Below are 16,354 nucleotides of genomic sequence, written 5' to 3'. Positions count from 1 at the left end.
TTAATTTTTGTATCTTCTAAGAAGTCGAGGTATATTTCAGCTAGAATGCTTGAAGCTGATGAGCGCATAGCTAAACCATCTTGTTGGTAAACGGTGTTATCAAAGGTGAAATAATTATTGTTGAGAACCAATTTTAAGATAGACATGAAGTCTTGAATTTCTAGTTTACTCAGATTACTGAATTTGTTTAAGTTGTTGTTGATTATGGGGAATAATTTGGAAATTGGAATACTAGGATACATGTTTAAGATGTCAAAAGAATGGAGAGAAAAATTTGGTTGGATGTCAAAGTTCTTTAATTTGTCGATTAATTCGGAAGTGTTTTTGATCGATTTGTTGGATAAAAATCGATCATTTTTTAGTAAAAATGTTTGGATGAATTTAGAAGTATTTTATAAGGGACTGGGTCTTTAACACTAGCCAACATGATTTTGCGGTAAAATAGAAAATATGTAATTCTTATGAAAATCGCTGCCCTGATTCCAAAAATGATGCTATTTTTTTTCCTATCACGTCTAGTCTTGACGCAATTCAGTGTTTTAGTATCTGGATGAATTCGTAAGATGTAATGTTGAGAGATGTTCTCGCGCAACTTTTTTTTAGAATACAATTATGTGATTTGATTTGTTATTGTTTGCATTTTATTATAGGTTTATTGCTGTCTAAATTTTCATTTTGTAGTTGGGGGTTTCCTGGTAAATTCATAACAAACTCCCCCAGATACGCAATAGACCGCGAGGTATGTAGTATTGAAGTTGAGCGTTTGTCTTTCATCTTAAACCACTTTAATAAACAGACGTGTTAAAAGCCCCAGCCCTTATGCAATGTTTATGATGGACTGATAAAGCAGTTTCCTTACAAAGATAACAGTCCGAAAGTATTATACTCACGAAGATGAACTTGTATTTCGTACGGATGTTTCAAATCTTCGTCAAGTGGGAGAGAAAGAGTATGATCCTAGTGTTTTTATTGACACTTCCAAAAGAAGTTTAAAGACTGTTTTGCTTCATAATCAAAATTTTCTGGCATCCGTACTACTTGCACACTCCACAAAAATGTCTGAAACATACGAGACCGTAAAGTCGGTGCTTGAAGAATTAAATATCACGAGCATGGGTGGCAAATTTGCGGTGATTTGAAGATCAGTGGATTGTTGCCGGGACAACAAAAAGGATATACAAAATTTTCCTGTTTCCTATGCGAATGGGATAGCAGGGCATGGGATAAACATTGGGATACAGTGAATTGGCCAGAAAGGAAACAACTACAACCACGATCCAAAAATGTCTTGAATGTAAGTCTTATTGACCGTGAAAAAATTCTACTTCCACCCTTGCACATCAAATTAGGATTGATGAAACTGTATGTCGAGGCATTAGATAAAAGTAGCCTATGCTTCCAATATTTATCCACTAAATTTCCCTCATTATCAGATGCAAAAATCAAAGAAGGCGTATTTGATGGACCACAGATCCGTAAACTGATGAAGGAAAAAAATTTCACGGACACGATGACCAAAATTAAGAAAGAGGCATGGAACGCATTCAAAGATGTAGTGACTAAATTCCTTGGCAACATTAAGGACCCTCAGTACAAAGTAATTGTAAGGAAAATGTTGGTGAAGTTTAAGGAACTCAGTTGTAATATGAGCCTCTTTTTTTTTTTTTTTTTTTTTTTTTTTTTTTTTTGCTAGGGGCTTTACGTCGCACCGACACAGATAGGTTTTATGGCGACGATGGGATAGGAAAGGCCTAGGAGTTGGAAGGAAGCGGCCGTGGCCTTAATTAAGGTACAGCCCCAGCATTTGCCTGGTGGGAAAATGGGAAACCACGTAAAACCATCTTTAGGGCTGCCGATAGTGGGATTCGAACCTACTATCCCCCGGATGCAAGCTCACAGCCGCGCGCCTCTACGCGCACGGCCAACTCGCCCGGTAATATGGGCCTTAAGCTTCATTTCTTAGCTTCGCATCTGGATTATTTCCCTCCAAATTTAGGAGCTGTCAGTGAAGAACAAGATGAACAGTTTCACCAGGATCTCAAAGATGCAGAACGATGCTATCAGGGACGTTAGGACGTGAATATGATGGTCGATTATTGTTGGTCGATTGCACGAGACGACCCTTCTAGAGATCATTCGGGAACTTCAAAAACCAGGATATTCCACGGAAAACGGGAAAAGATGGAGGTGTGAATCTAACCTACACATAATGTAAGTAATAAAACTATGCATGTTTAACCATGTAATTTTTATTCAAGGTACGGTTATATTAATTTAAAAGCAACTGTACAGCCGAAACTAAATAGGCGCTTTATGCTTCAGTTTCACGAATTTCAATATACATTAAAAATATAATACAAACAATCTACTTGCTTACAAAGCAGCATTTATGTGTATTTAATGAATGCAAAATATGATTACGTTTTGCAAGCTGAAATTTACATTAATATATCAAATTTAATCAATACTAAGTATCAACAATTTTACGTAAGAACAAAATAACATTTTGTAAACTTGCTACTAAACCAGACGTGATACGCCAAAACTAATTTTTTTCTCAAATTCTGCATCAAGAAATTCATAAAACCCACCTATTTTCGTTTTTACCGCACAAAAAAGTTTTTTTTTTGCAGGCTAGTGTAATTTATTAATGGGCGGATGGGAATGTAAGTTTTATGAATTTTTGGAAGGGCTTTCGCAGTGTGTAGGCCTGGGTTCATGTTTATTAATTTATTTTTTTCTTGATCTGTGAGGAGAAAGGAAGCGTTTTTTAAGGTTTGTTTGAGCAGGCGTTGGATTTTAGTGGTTGGGTCTTTTTTTACTATAGAAAAAGAAGAGTCATTGAAGAAATCTTTAGTTTTAGCTACGTTGTCAGCTTTTTCCATTATGACAGTGGTGTCGATTGTCGATTAAGCAACAAACCCTTGAGAAAAAACTCAACATTCTAAAGAATAACTCTTCTTCACATAAATATCATATTAAGAACATTAACACACCTTCTAAAACCATTGAACAATTCCATCCTCCCATTGTCAATTTATCTAAAACAACTCTGAGTGATGATGAAAACTTAATTCTTTCAAAGGGCCTCAAACACAATTAGCCCAACCTCAACACTTTCAATATAGCCACCAATTTAATAACTGAATCTGAAATAGCCATTAACAAAATGCCATCAGAAGAACAAGATGAAATCAGATATGAAGTAAAAAGAAAACTTGAAAAAATCTTCATTAATAATAACAAAAACACTTCCATAAATCATATTAATAATAACAATAATATTAATAATTTAATTAATGATAATAAACTCATTTTAGATCTTAAAAAGAAAATCAATGACAATAACCTCATCATCACCAAATCTGATAAAGGCAACACCACTTTCATAATGGAAAAAAATGACTACATAGCTAAAACTAAAGATTTCTTCAATGACTTCTTTTTCTATAGTTAAAAATGACGCAACCACTAAAATCCAACGCCTGCTCAAACGAACGTTAAAAAACACTTCCTTTCTCCTCACAAATCAAGAAAAAAATAAATTAATAAACATGAACCCAGGCCTACCCACTGCCAAAGCCCTTCCAAAAATTCATAAAACTAACATTCCCATCCGCCCAATAATCAATTACAGACCCAGTCCCTTGTATAATACTTTTAAATTCATCCAAACATTTTTACTAAAAATTATCGATTTTTACGTTTTTTGCGTCAACTGTTCTAAAAAATCTACAAGATCCTAGTTACATATTTCAATTATATTGAACTGTATTATATATATGTACATTTTCGCGACCGAAGCAAATACTGGATCATTAAGCTATTCATCAAGTTCAGTCGGAGTTTGAAAGCACAGTGCCTGACGTTAAGGTGATGGAAATGCAAATTCAAGGAAGGAGAGGCCGTGGACGACCAAGATTGAGATGGAAGGACACAATCCACTGCAGCATTATAGAAAGAAACTTGGACTGGACACAGTGTTGGAGGAGGAGTGGTGGAAAGACCAAAGGAAGTGGAGAGGAACCATATTTGCCCCTACCTGGCTACAGCTGGATAAAAAGAATGATGATGATGATGATGCTGAAGAGGAGGAGTTTGTTTACGTGCCAGGAAATCTACAGACATGAGGCTGACATATTTGAGCACCTTCAGATACCACTGAACTGAGCTACGATCGAACCTGCCAAGTTGGGGTCATAAGGCCAGCGCCTCAATTGTCTGAGCCACTCAGCCCTGCTACCCTGCTCTTCCGACCTGCTGGCCAATATTTTAATGGTGATTTTTTTTTTTTCTACCAACAGGACTTGAACCATCTAATCACAGCATCAGACCACATAGAGACTTGATGCCTGAATGACTGTAGCCACTAGGGGATACACTTTAAAAGGAGAAACTATTAACTCCATAGTGACATCCTGATAGAAGACCTCAAAATCATCATAATACAGCACACATCAGGATATAGAACTGCATATAAAGTACAATAGGGGTTTTAGCGAATCTAAGGTCACACAACCTCTTGAAGCTGACTTCACGTGCTTTGTTTTGCAGCTGTACTGAAACAGAAGTGCATCGAAGCACGCACAAAACCAATGTGGTTCTGCTACTGCTTTCTTTATTTGCAATTTTTGGAATATCCAAAAGAGTTAACATGTAAGCCAACATTTCTTCGGAAACGTTTGAAGAAATGTAGAAATGCAGAAATGTTGATTAATTTTTAAGATAGTGTTAACAAACAACTTGCTAGTATTAATCTAACAACTTTCAATTAAACCAGGCCATAAGCAATCTCTTCTTTAACAGATGGATTCTTTCCATAAAATTTCCTCACCTGGTCTCCTTCATGCAGTTTGGGATAACAGTGATCAGCAGGAGTGTTGGGTGCTACCCTCGATACCAGAATAGGCAAATTCAAATCTGCACCGCCTTTCACGTTGAAACCAAAGTGACCCTGCTCATCTGGCATGATTCTAATTGCCACTAGGCCTTCTTCTGATTGCTGAAACAAAATAAGTATATGGAATCAAAATAATTTTCAATTTATAACATGACTTTGAATGCAGTGGGTTGTCAAGAAAGTTTGCAGTGTTTTGTTACAATGGAATGAAACTGTTTTGTGTATGTTAGGGAAAAAAAAATTTCTTCACCAAAGTATCCTCCACACTTTTCCACAACTTTCAATCTACACAGTATAAGGTTGGCTTGGATGTGAAAAAGTCATTCCATTGCTTTTTGACAGCAATGAAATTGCCAAATTAGGTTCTGTTCAAGAAGTCAGACTATACATCTGTGTATATGATGGATGGGATACGAAATAACAGGTATTAGTGTTCAAAGAAATGTGAGGAGTTGAACTGTCTTGGTGTAACACAACAGATTTTACGTTCACTAGTTCATGTTCCTTCTGTTGAATGGTTTGTGTTAATTTCTAAAACTAGCAGCACTGAACACCTAAAGTGAATGTGAAAATTTCAATAGAGAAAGAAATCTCATCAGACACAAACCACACACTTCTTTATATGATTTTCCACAAAGCCCCTCTGAAATTTTTATTCACAAATAGCACTCTCTCCATTGTTGACATTAGAAGCAGTCTCATGGGTCATCTGTCTCTCTCCATACACTTCAAACCTCCAAAGTATTTTAGTCTTCTTCACAGAGATACAGAATATCATGCCAATGTATAAATTTTGCTCATACATATCTGCAAAATTTCTAAAAATATACAGTTTTCCCTGGTGACAAGAGAACTTTACTGAGATATACAGTCAAATTTCACTTCCCAACCGGTTACACAAGCTTTCAAACAATACAACTGCATATCGATCACAGACATATCTGCCACATTTGAAACTTTCTAGACAACCAAATCTTATTGAGGAACATATTACAAGTTTGTAATGTGAGAACTTACAAGTAAAATTTAGCCACTTTGATAAATATAGCAGATTTTATTATGCTGCTTAACCAACAAAGTTAAATTTTACCCCTCTGTGGAATAGAGTAAAACCTCGTTAATTCGAAGTCGCTGGGATGCAAAAATCGGACTTCGAATTACGTGATTACGAATTAACCGCCAACTCCTAAATCAGAAATGCCCATCCTTGCCGCATCGCAAAATATTCTAAGACCCATTACTGAATGCAATTAACCTTGATTCACAGTTTAAACCTTTCAAATGCCATGGCAAAAATCTATTTCCAAAATGTATCCAACAAGGTGCATTTACAGTATTCAAATAACACACTTTGATAACTTACTGACAAACATAACCTCACGCAATGAAAGAATGAAATAAAAGAGCATGTTTCAAACATGAGGATAAATCTATGCTGGCTCCCCTGTGCATGTGCTGTATTCATTCGACTACTGTACTGTATGTATTTTAGATGCCCTGTAGTTGCACGGAAAGTACCCGATGCCTTTAAAATATAGTGGCTTGTCGAACTTTCCTGTGACGAGGGGAGAAAGTCTCTCGCTTCTCTCCGCATTACAACATTCTTCGATTTCCCACCACGGCACCTCTCTCGAAATTCAGAAATGCCAGACCTTGCCATGTCACAAAGTATTCTAAAACCCATTAATGCATGCAATTGCTTTGATTCACAGTTTAAACCTTTCAAGTGGCATGGAGAAAACTGTTTCCAAAAAGTATCCAACGAAGTGCATTGACATTAGTCCTATTCAAATATTATACACTTGGATAAATCACTGGCAAACATAACCTCACTCAACGAAAAAAAAATCCACAAGATTCCTAGACAAAGACAAATATTGCTGACTCCCCTGTGCAAATGCTTTTTTTTATTACTTGACTGTTTGAATTTTTTAGATGCCTTGTACTTGCACAGAAAATGCCCAACGCCCTTAAAACATCATGGCTTATCGAAATTTCCTATGACAAGGGGAGGAGGTCTCACGCTTCCATGTGAATTACAAGTTTCAACACAGGCGGTTTCCCGGCTGGCACTTCTCTCGTTTGAAACCCGAAGGCCGTTTGGGCTCAATATTAAAAAAAAAAAAAAAAAAAAAAAAATAGCAGTTACAATGACAATATTATGCTTACAATATTGTAATTTTATTTTTTCCCCCACCTTTTCAATACAATTGGTTTTATGTTGTTAGATCATAATGCTACAACACTGTTTTATAGGGACATGTTTCGCTTGAATTTCAAGCATCCTCAGCCTATATAATCATCTCAAGATTAAGACCTGTCGTATTTGATTAGTTTTGACAAATTTGTGCTTAATTATAATTCTAACAATAAAGTAAAAAAAAATATATAAACATAGGAATTTATGAACACATTAACAGTTTAACAATATGAATGACTAAACTAAAATTGGAATAACCATTAATTCTAAAGATATTGACATCCAAAACACAGTGTCTTCAAATGTTGAAAATTTGGCTAAAATTGTTTTCTCAAAGTTCTAGTTTATTAAAAACAATTGTAATTTGACTTCTATGTTACAACTTGAGTCTTAATTATAGTTAAAACTTATTGGTGTCTTAAGATTAAAATCTTGGATCCGTTTGGCATTCAGCTTCATGTTTTAATTTTGAGGCTTGCTACTGTAATTTAATAGTCTTGGACAGTAAAATGTTGAATTAGTTAGTTTCATCGAACTAGTCTTGTTTTTACGATCAGTATTTCCGTTGGTAGTAGTTTGTATTTATGAGGTTTTTAGTCAAAAGGGACGTCAATCTAAAATCTTGAGGTGTTGATTTGTTTCTTTCATAATATTTGAATGATGGTGCGTCTGTAACACAGGAAATTTACGTGAATAATGTTGTGTCTTATTGTGCTTTTACAGTGATCTGATGGTATGTATTCACTTACCCCTTTGGCAGCTACTACGAAACCTTGTGGACTTTGTTACATTACAGTGACTGTTACCTGTTGTGGTTCTACTCCTTGTGTTATACGTATGGAAAAGCTGTTGTGGAGGACGGGTAGGGGATTTAGGGGAAGAAATATTTTTTTTTTTTGCTAGGGGCTTTACGTCGCACCGACACAGATAGGTCTTATGGCGACGATGGGATAGGAAAGGCCTAGGAGTTGGAAGGAAGCGGCCGTGGCCTTAATTAAGGTACAGCCCCAGCATTTGCCTGGTGTGAAAATGGGAAACCACGGAAAACCATCTTCAGGGCTGCCGATAGTGGGATTCGTACCTACTATCTCCCGGATGCAAGCTCACAGCCGCGCGCCTCTACGCTCACGGCCAACTTGCCCGGTAGGAAGAAATATTAGGCGGGGCGTTAGACATTGGCGTATCATGTGGTGAGGAGTCCTTATCTGTTGTCGAGGTGGGGGTAGGGGAGGAGACTGTAGGCTGGGGGTTGGGCCTTGGCATGTTGTATGGAGGGGAATCATTATGTGTTGTCGAAGTAGTTTCTGTGGTGGGAGTTTTCAGATTAAATATCTTAAAGAATTTACTATCTGATTTGAAAGTTCGTAATAATATTGGCAATTGCTCTATTAACGGACTTTTTATATCGACCGCGTCATTCAGGTTTTTTTCCTTATTAAAATATTGGTCCAAATAAATATACAGTGAAACTCGGTCAAGAAGTTCCCGCCTAAGAAGTTTTCCCGCCTAAGTAGTGTGATATTCTTGGTCCCTTGATCAGTTGCATTAAGATATATATATATATTTCCCGTTTAAAGTGTTCTGTTGTAAATATATTTCCCGGTTAAACAGTTCAGATTTTAGAGCCCCTTGAGATAGAAAACGTCCGCTCAAAGCAGCCTCCAGTCTCCGCGCAAGTTGCAACCTGTGTTAGACCGTTCGCGTGCTCGCGGTGTGTCTCTGGAGACAAGGAATCTGTGCGGGCTTGCCAAGGCCATCCGACATCATGCTATGACAACACGGACACCAGATGCTCACTCTCACCTTGTGGAATCGAATCGAACACATCAGTTGAAATTTTCACTCCACCGTTCCATCTAGCGGAATAGAATCTAACGGGATTCTACGTGGGAAACATAAAGCACGCAATTGATGGTTTGATAAAACTTTAATGCAGTAATTTGCGGGCCGCGACAGGGTGAAGTCGTTAATCGAGGTGGCCTACACATTAATTAAAAACCATAAAATGTATTTGTCCACAACATTACTGTTAATCTACCACAAAATTGAATATTCTAACCTGTTTGATTTTTCATTTCCTTGCTTATTTCCTTCCAGGCATTCTCTCTTACGTTGTTGCAATAATACTTACGGATTATTTAAGTTTTTGAACTAAACTGATAAGATTTTCCGTGTTCATTATTAGTTAGGTGAACAAAAACAAAATCCCGACTCTATGCAGGAAACAGCCGACTTGCCAGCAGCCAGCCGATACACATGCCACCAAACAGCCAGCCGAAAGATCCCGATCGTCTACGAAGTTGAACGATTGTTAATAGCCAACTGGGTGATGGAGGCATTGCAATACCACGTGTTGGCATAAAATTGAAAGTTATTTTTGATTTTACCTTTATACGAGCTAAACAATGTATTATCGTGTCACTCGTAATTATTACATCGCATTATTAGAACATAGCACAAGGATGCAGAGACATGAAATAAAATTCTCGTGGGGAAAGAAAATGTTTACATTTAGGTGTGCTAGCGTTGCTACTGCGCCTATATCACTCCCATGTAATACCCCAGATACTTTTCCATGCACTCATTTCTGCAACTTCGAACCTGTTTCTTTTCTTCATTACCTATAGCATGAAGAGGACTGAAGCAGGGAAAATAAACACAATACTGGCTTGGCCATGCGGTACTTGCGAAACAGCCAGAAGCTACGCCCGTTGCCGTGACAACCAGTGGAAATTCAGGGGCGATTTAGGCCTAGGTTCTAAGAATCTCTAAGAATAAGTTGCCAGATTTCCCATTTGCTGCCGTTATCCTTGAAGCAGGTGTCAGGGGTGTGAGGAAGATAGAAAGCACATGTTAACAAACTGTAGTACACGTCTTGTCTTTGCGTACTGTATACCTAAGCTACGGATTGCCAAGCACAGTGCAGCGTCGTAATTAGTATGAATAGTAGTCGCGAAGTTAGTTGTGCTTGTAATATCAACGTGCAAACAATTTAAGTGAAAATGAGCGGAACTCAGAGGAAAGATATCAAGCGAAAGGCACTAACAATAAAAGACAAAGTGGAGATTATAAGGAAAGTGGAGTCATCTACACTTTCCCTTGTTGCTTGGGCAAAGGAGATGGGGATGCCGCTGTCTACTTTGAACAGCATTGTAGCGAAGAAAGAAGAGATCTTTGCTTCTGCAGGGAATACTTTAGCAAATTGCAAGGAAGTTAAATCTGAAAAGTATGATGAAATAGAACAAGCTCTACTAATATGGTTTAAACAGCAGCAAAGTTTAAACATACCTTTCAGTGGGACTATTGTGAAGGAGAAAGCCGAAAAAAATGCATGCAAATTAAGGGTACCTTTTACAGCGTCGAGCGGGTGGCTGGACCGCTTTAAAAATCGAGCCGGCATCGTTTACAAAACAATTTGTGGCGAAGCAGAGAGTGTGTGTGCGGAGGAAAGGGAAGCATGGAAGGAAATGGTTCTGCCTGCTAAAATTAGCAAACCTTGCAACGTTCTTAATCTCGATGAATTCGCACTTTTTTACCAGCTTATTCCGGATATGTCTCTAGTTTTGAAGGGAGAATCTTGCCATGGGGTAAAATTAAGTAAAATATATTTATAATACGATATGTTCAATTATTTTACTTTATCTCTAAAAATATTGTCATGATAATCGAATTTTTATATTGTGGCTTTCTGTTAGGAGCTCTTATATATCGGCCTATTTCGGTATTGTTCACAAACAAGGAAATCTGTTGGCTGTGTGTTTCACATGTATTTCAAAGTACAGAATAATTTTTGGGCATTACCCCTTTTAAGAAGTTTCCTGCTTAATAAGTTTTCTTTTTGCAATCCCTTGAAAAACTTCCTAAGAGAGTTTCACTGTATATATTTTCAAACTCCATCATTAGCTTCCCCTTTTCAATCCTTTTGATTATTGTGAGTTCTTTGTCTATTGAGGTACATTGAAGGCCAGTTTCTTTCATGTGGTTACTCATTGCGGAATATTTATTATGTTTTAAGGCGTTAAAGTGTTCCATGTATCTAGTAAGGAAGCTGCGGCCAGTTTGGCCAACATATGAAAATTTACACTGTGTGCATGATAGTCTGTAGATTCCGGAGCCTTGAAATTTGTTATTGTAGGAGTTTACTATTTTATGATTAAAGAATAAGTTTTTATTGGTGTTGTGTGTTTTGAAGGCTATTTGCATATCCCGCTTTTCAGTCGGTTTGCTATTTGATGAATCGATGGACTGGTGTAAGTAAAAGATGCGTATTTTGATTTTTTAGTCTTTTCCGGTGCGAGATTTGTGGCTAATTTGAGTTTTACTTTATTGTTGATTCGATTTACCATTTCTATTTTGTATCCATTGACTAGTGCTAGTTCTTTTATAAAATTTAGTTCCTTCGTGAAATTCGCGGGTGATACGGGTATTTTGTGAGCTCTGTAAACTATACTAAAAAAGGTTGCCTGTTTGTGGGATTTCGGGTTGAGTGAATCATTTCTTATTGTTATTGAAGTGTGTGTTGGCTTTCTGAATATTTGAAAATCAAATTTAGAATTTAAGCGTGTTGCGGTAACGTCCAGCAAAATTTAATGAATTGTCTTTTTTCGTCTTCGTTAGTAAATTTTATGTAACTGTGAACATTATTTAAGAAATCTAAGATTTTTTCGCTATTATTTTTCCGGTTATCTATTATTACAAACGTGTTGTCTACAAATCTTAGCCAAAGGCAGAGTCCTTCCATATTCGGTTTAATTATTCTATGTTCCATGTTGTCCATATAAATATCTGCTAATATCCCTGAGCTGGGGTCACCCATAGCTAAACTCGACTGGTGGTAAATTTTGTTGTTAAAAGTGAAATAGTTATTATTTAATACGAATTTAAGCAGTTTAATAAATTCATCTATTTCGAGCTTACTTAGGTTACTATGTTTGGAGAGGTTTGAATTAATAATTTCCACAGTTTCTTTAATAGGGATGTTTGAATACATATTAGTAATGTCAAATGAGCTCATCCTATGGTGGGGTTGTAAGTTGATGTTCTTTAGTTTTTCGCAAAATTCAATTGAATTTTTAATTGAGGAAGTATTATAGAACTTATGTTTTTTAAGAAACTGATGTATAAATTTTGACATTTTATATGTTGGGCTATTCCTGCTGTTTATGATTGGTCGAATGGGTGTGTTGTTTTTGTGTATCTTGGGTAGTGGCTTTGCCTTAGGTATTGTCGGGTTCATGTTAACCATTTTTTGTTGTTCTTGCTCAGTAAATAAACAAGTTGAATTTTTAAGGACTGTTTTTAGATTTCGTTGAATTCTAGAAACCGGGTCTTTATTTACTACAGTGTAAGATTCATTAGAAAAGAACTCTTCGTTTTTTTAATGTAGTCGCTTTTATTTACTAGGACTATTGTTTCGCCTTCATCCGCCTTGGTTACGATAACGTTGTTATTCCTTATTTTTGTTTTTAATTCCTTTATTTGTTTTAGGAGGTTCTGGCTGGAGTTGGTTTTCATTTTGTTTACTAAACTTGGGAGTTTCTTTTTTACTTCAAATTTAATATCATTTTGTATTTCTACCGGCAATTTCCCTATATTTACTTCTGATTCCACTATTGTGGTTGTTAGATCTTCCTTTTTTGCAGACTGGACCAATTGAATTTAGCTCCTTTATTAAGTATGTTCACTTCATTTTCAGAAAAGTTTGCAACGTGCCATCATTTGCATTTTCAAGTTTGTATGGTAGGGATAGAAAGAAATCATTTATACAATTAGCCAAATGATGAGTGTCATTCATTTGTATTCCCTTATCACTTTTTACGGCAGCAACTTTATTTTCAACTGTGTGTCTGTTGGTTTCTCCCTTGATTACATTCCACATGGTTCGTGATTTATTGCACGACTCTTTAACTTTCTTGTTATCGTGTCTTATCTTAGCTGCTCTAAGAACTCCTCGATAGACTGATTTGTAGTTTTTAACATACTTACAAAAAAAAACAGTCACAACTCTGCTGTGCTAATCTACTTAGTAATTTACATTTATGACTTGAAATCCGTATACCCTTCGTGATCCATGGCTTTTTTGAAGTTTCATTCATTACTGCAAGTTTTTTTGGAAAATATAATTCAAATTGCATTGTAAAAATGCTTAAAACAGTTCTATACTTTTGGTCAATGCTATGACCAAATGTTACTGGAGCCCAGGTCGGAAGTTTAAGACTTTCAATGACACTGCCACATACAGCTGCAAAGAAAAAACAAGTTAACTGTGCTTGCTTCATTTTGGTTGAATGCTTGTTAGCATTCTCAATTTCTAGGTGCAAATATTGAGCATGATGATCTGATAATCCATAATTTATGTTGGACGCTTGCATTTTAGAACAATGGAAATTAATAGCTGAAGTGGCAGTTACCCGGGCGGGTGTAAAAATTAAGTGTTTTAAATTAGCTTTGAAAAACATGCAGTAGTTGTGATGTTGACGAAAGGTTTTCTTCAGCAAACTCTATGTTAAATCACCACACCACCACTTCTGCGCTGCTATTCCTACCGAAAATGTTATGAAGGACTTGGCCTAATTTTCCTAAGATAATCTCCACATCAGCATCCAGTGAACGGTACAAGGTTAACAGAATTATCCTTTTACCATAGGGAAGCTTAAATTCCACTGAAGTTAGTTCAAATTCTAATTCAGAATTATGCACTTCAAGATCCTTCGTTTCTTTACATTAAAATATTGACTTTGCAAAAATACAAACTCCCCCACGCTCTTTATTAACCCGACTGTAATTACTTGCCAGATAATAACCTTCAATATTAATGAGTTCAAGTTCATCATTATTACACCAATGTTCACCCAAACAGACAAACATAAGATCCTGTATTGAATTTAAAATTACTTTTAATTCTAAAATTTTATTTTTAAGACAATGAATGTTCTGATGAAATATTTTGAACTGCCTATTCCCACCCTCCAAGTCATTACTGGTATTTAATTCTGGATTGAAATGTTACTGGGTCCAGAATCTAACACACGTTTCTCGGACTTGTTAGTTCTAGGACAGTCTTTTCCTGATCTTTACTTGTAACGATGTTACTTATTAACTTGCTTACATATTGCTTCCCCAGTCTATTGAAGTGCATGCCATGCCTCGTATGAGAAGTTCGGTTTAATTTACTGATGTCTAATTGTGATGACTACATATTTGCCTGAATTTCCCATTTGTGTCCTTGACAGCTTTATTCACAATTGACCAGTCAGTTAAATCATGTCTATGGGACACGTTTGTCACTAACACATTTGTATGGGTCAGGTTACCTAGATTCCTGTTAGTAACACCTGTCAACTGTTGTTCCGTGAAGAAAATCAGAAATGAAGGAGGAGAACATATTTTCGTAATAAATAGGTAAATAATGTGGTCGATAGCAATTGTTAACTTGTTAGAAATAAAAGCTAAGTAAACTATCGCTTCATTTTAATACTCTATAATGTAATTAAGTAAGAATGCGATACAATTCAAGATATGGCAGAACGTATCACTGATTTCGGAGGTTAGTTCATATTTTCTAGCGTCTGGTTAAATTACGGGGAGGCTACTCACATGTAAATTTATAGCGAGAACGTTATCATTTCTCTACTGGCGCATGGAATATGTTTTCAAGATACATATAGTATGGTTAAGATAGGTTAGTTGACGCTGTTTGAATAAGAAAACCGAAACATTTACATACCTGCCAACTTTACAAAATCAAAAATCAGGAGATTTTGATATGAAAATCAGGAGAAAAAATTTGTCAAAACTGCTTATTCCATGGGTCTTGCGCAATTTATAACACTTATTGTCTCCAAGCCCGACTGTCGCTATACGAGGCTACAAGGCTAAAAATTACACATCTCTATTCCCTCACAGGAAGTACGTGAGTGAGATGATCGGTCTCTGATAAGCCTTACGAAAATAGTATGAATTCATGCTCCACATGTGTGAATCAGTCATGCACTTAGATGCCATTACTTAGCAAATGCATAGATTAATATATTGCATCAAGTGCTCGTGCGATTATGCAAAGCGCAATGCTATTTGTATCAAATAACTAGCTTATGTAGCCGTGCTTCGCTACAAAATTCTCAGAAAGACTGTCCTTATAGTTTTCCCAACTGAAGTCAACAGTCAACATAGGTCATTACAATGACGTCAGTATGAATGTCGCAATTAAAGCAATGCTGTCATATGAAATATTTGATAAAGTGAAAAACAGCACATTTTCTCACTTTTAACGAAAAGTACTATGTATTCGATCAAACAGTTCAAAGTTCCACAGCTAGAATGACCAGACCGCAAAAAACCGTGAATACTCCTATGTAATTATTCCATTTAAGTGTGCACACTGCTCGTTCCAATCACAGCCTCAGAGTAGGGATTGAATAGCTGGAATACTATGATGATCCAGTGTGTTACGTGCCAGTAGTATCAGAAAATTTATGAACCAGAGGAATGGCATGATAGAGAGAGATCTCTAACTTCAAGGCTACTTCCCGCTAATATTCAGGCAAGCTGTCATACTCGATACGCACCTATACAGCAGTAATACCAACTATCTGAGATAAATGGCAGCAGAATACACAAAGCACATCACAACGAACAATGGTCAATGTAATGTTATTGTTGATCAATTTTATGAGCTTTCTATATTGCAGGCCTTCACATTTAGTTTTCTTCCAAATTTGTGATATTATTAGAGCATCTAATGTAAAGTGAGTCGTCCTTTTTTTCATGACTCCCTCTTGTGTTATTATTCAAGCGATCGTTCCTTCATGACTTTTATCTCTTTCTTCAAAATGTAATCACTATCACCACCAATATTATTATAGTTGGTATGGTAAGATTTAATAAGATATAAATAATTGGAAATTGTATTCTCTATAACTTTTGTTATGTAGTACTTTTTGATATGACCAATAAGATAGGTAGTTAAAATTTAAATTTTTGGCACCTTCCCCGAAACTACCATTTCAAACAGGGTGAATAAAATTCCTTATTCCCCGACTTTACATACCGATTTTCATTAAATTCTGTTCACCCATTTTCTCGTACCTCGGCACTGATATGAACTTAGCAACAATTTTTTTTTTTTTAACCAGTTGCTTTACATCGCACCGACACAGGTAGGTCTTATGGCGACGATGGGACAGGAAAAGTCAAGGAGTGGGAAGGAAGCGGCCGTGGCCTTAATTAAGGTACACCCCCAGCCCTTCAGGGCT

General features: G+C 36.4%; 1 protein-coding gene across 1 annotated transcript in view; it reads right to left on the bottom strand.

Moving 5' to 3' along the window:
• The window catches only part of Ptpmeg (protein tyrosine phosphatase Meg), a 502,744-nt gene that overhangs the window by 271,170 nt on the left and 215,220 nt on the right, over nt 1-16,354 (bottom strand). Inside the window, exon 13 of the mRNA XM_067142262.2 lies at nt 4,835-5,002. Within this exon, the coding sequence (XP_066998363.2) occupies nt 4,835-5,002 (168 nt within the window). The remainder of the gene's footprint in view (nt 1-4,834; nt 5,003-16,354) is intronic.

This window comes from Anabrus simplex, chromosome 2, assembly GCF_040414725.1.
Source record: "Anabrus simplex isolate iqAnaSimp1 chromosome 2, ASM4041472v1, whole genome shotgun sequence".
Lineage (NCBI taxonomy): Eukaryota > Metazoa > Arthropoda > Insecta > Orthoptera > Tettigoniidae > Anabrus > Anabrus simplex.
The sequence above is the reverse complement of the archived record's forward strand: the minus strand, read 5'-3'. Positions and strand labels throughout refer to the sequence as shown.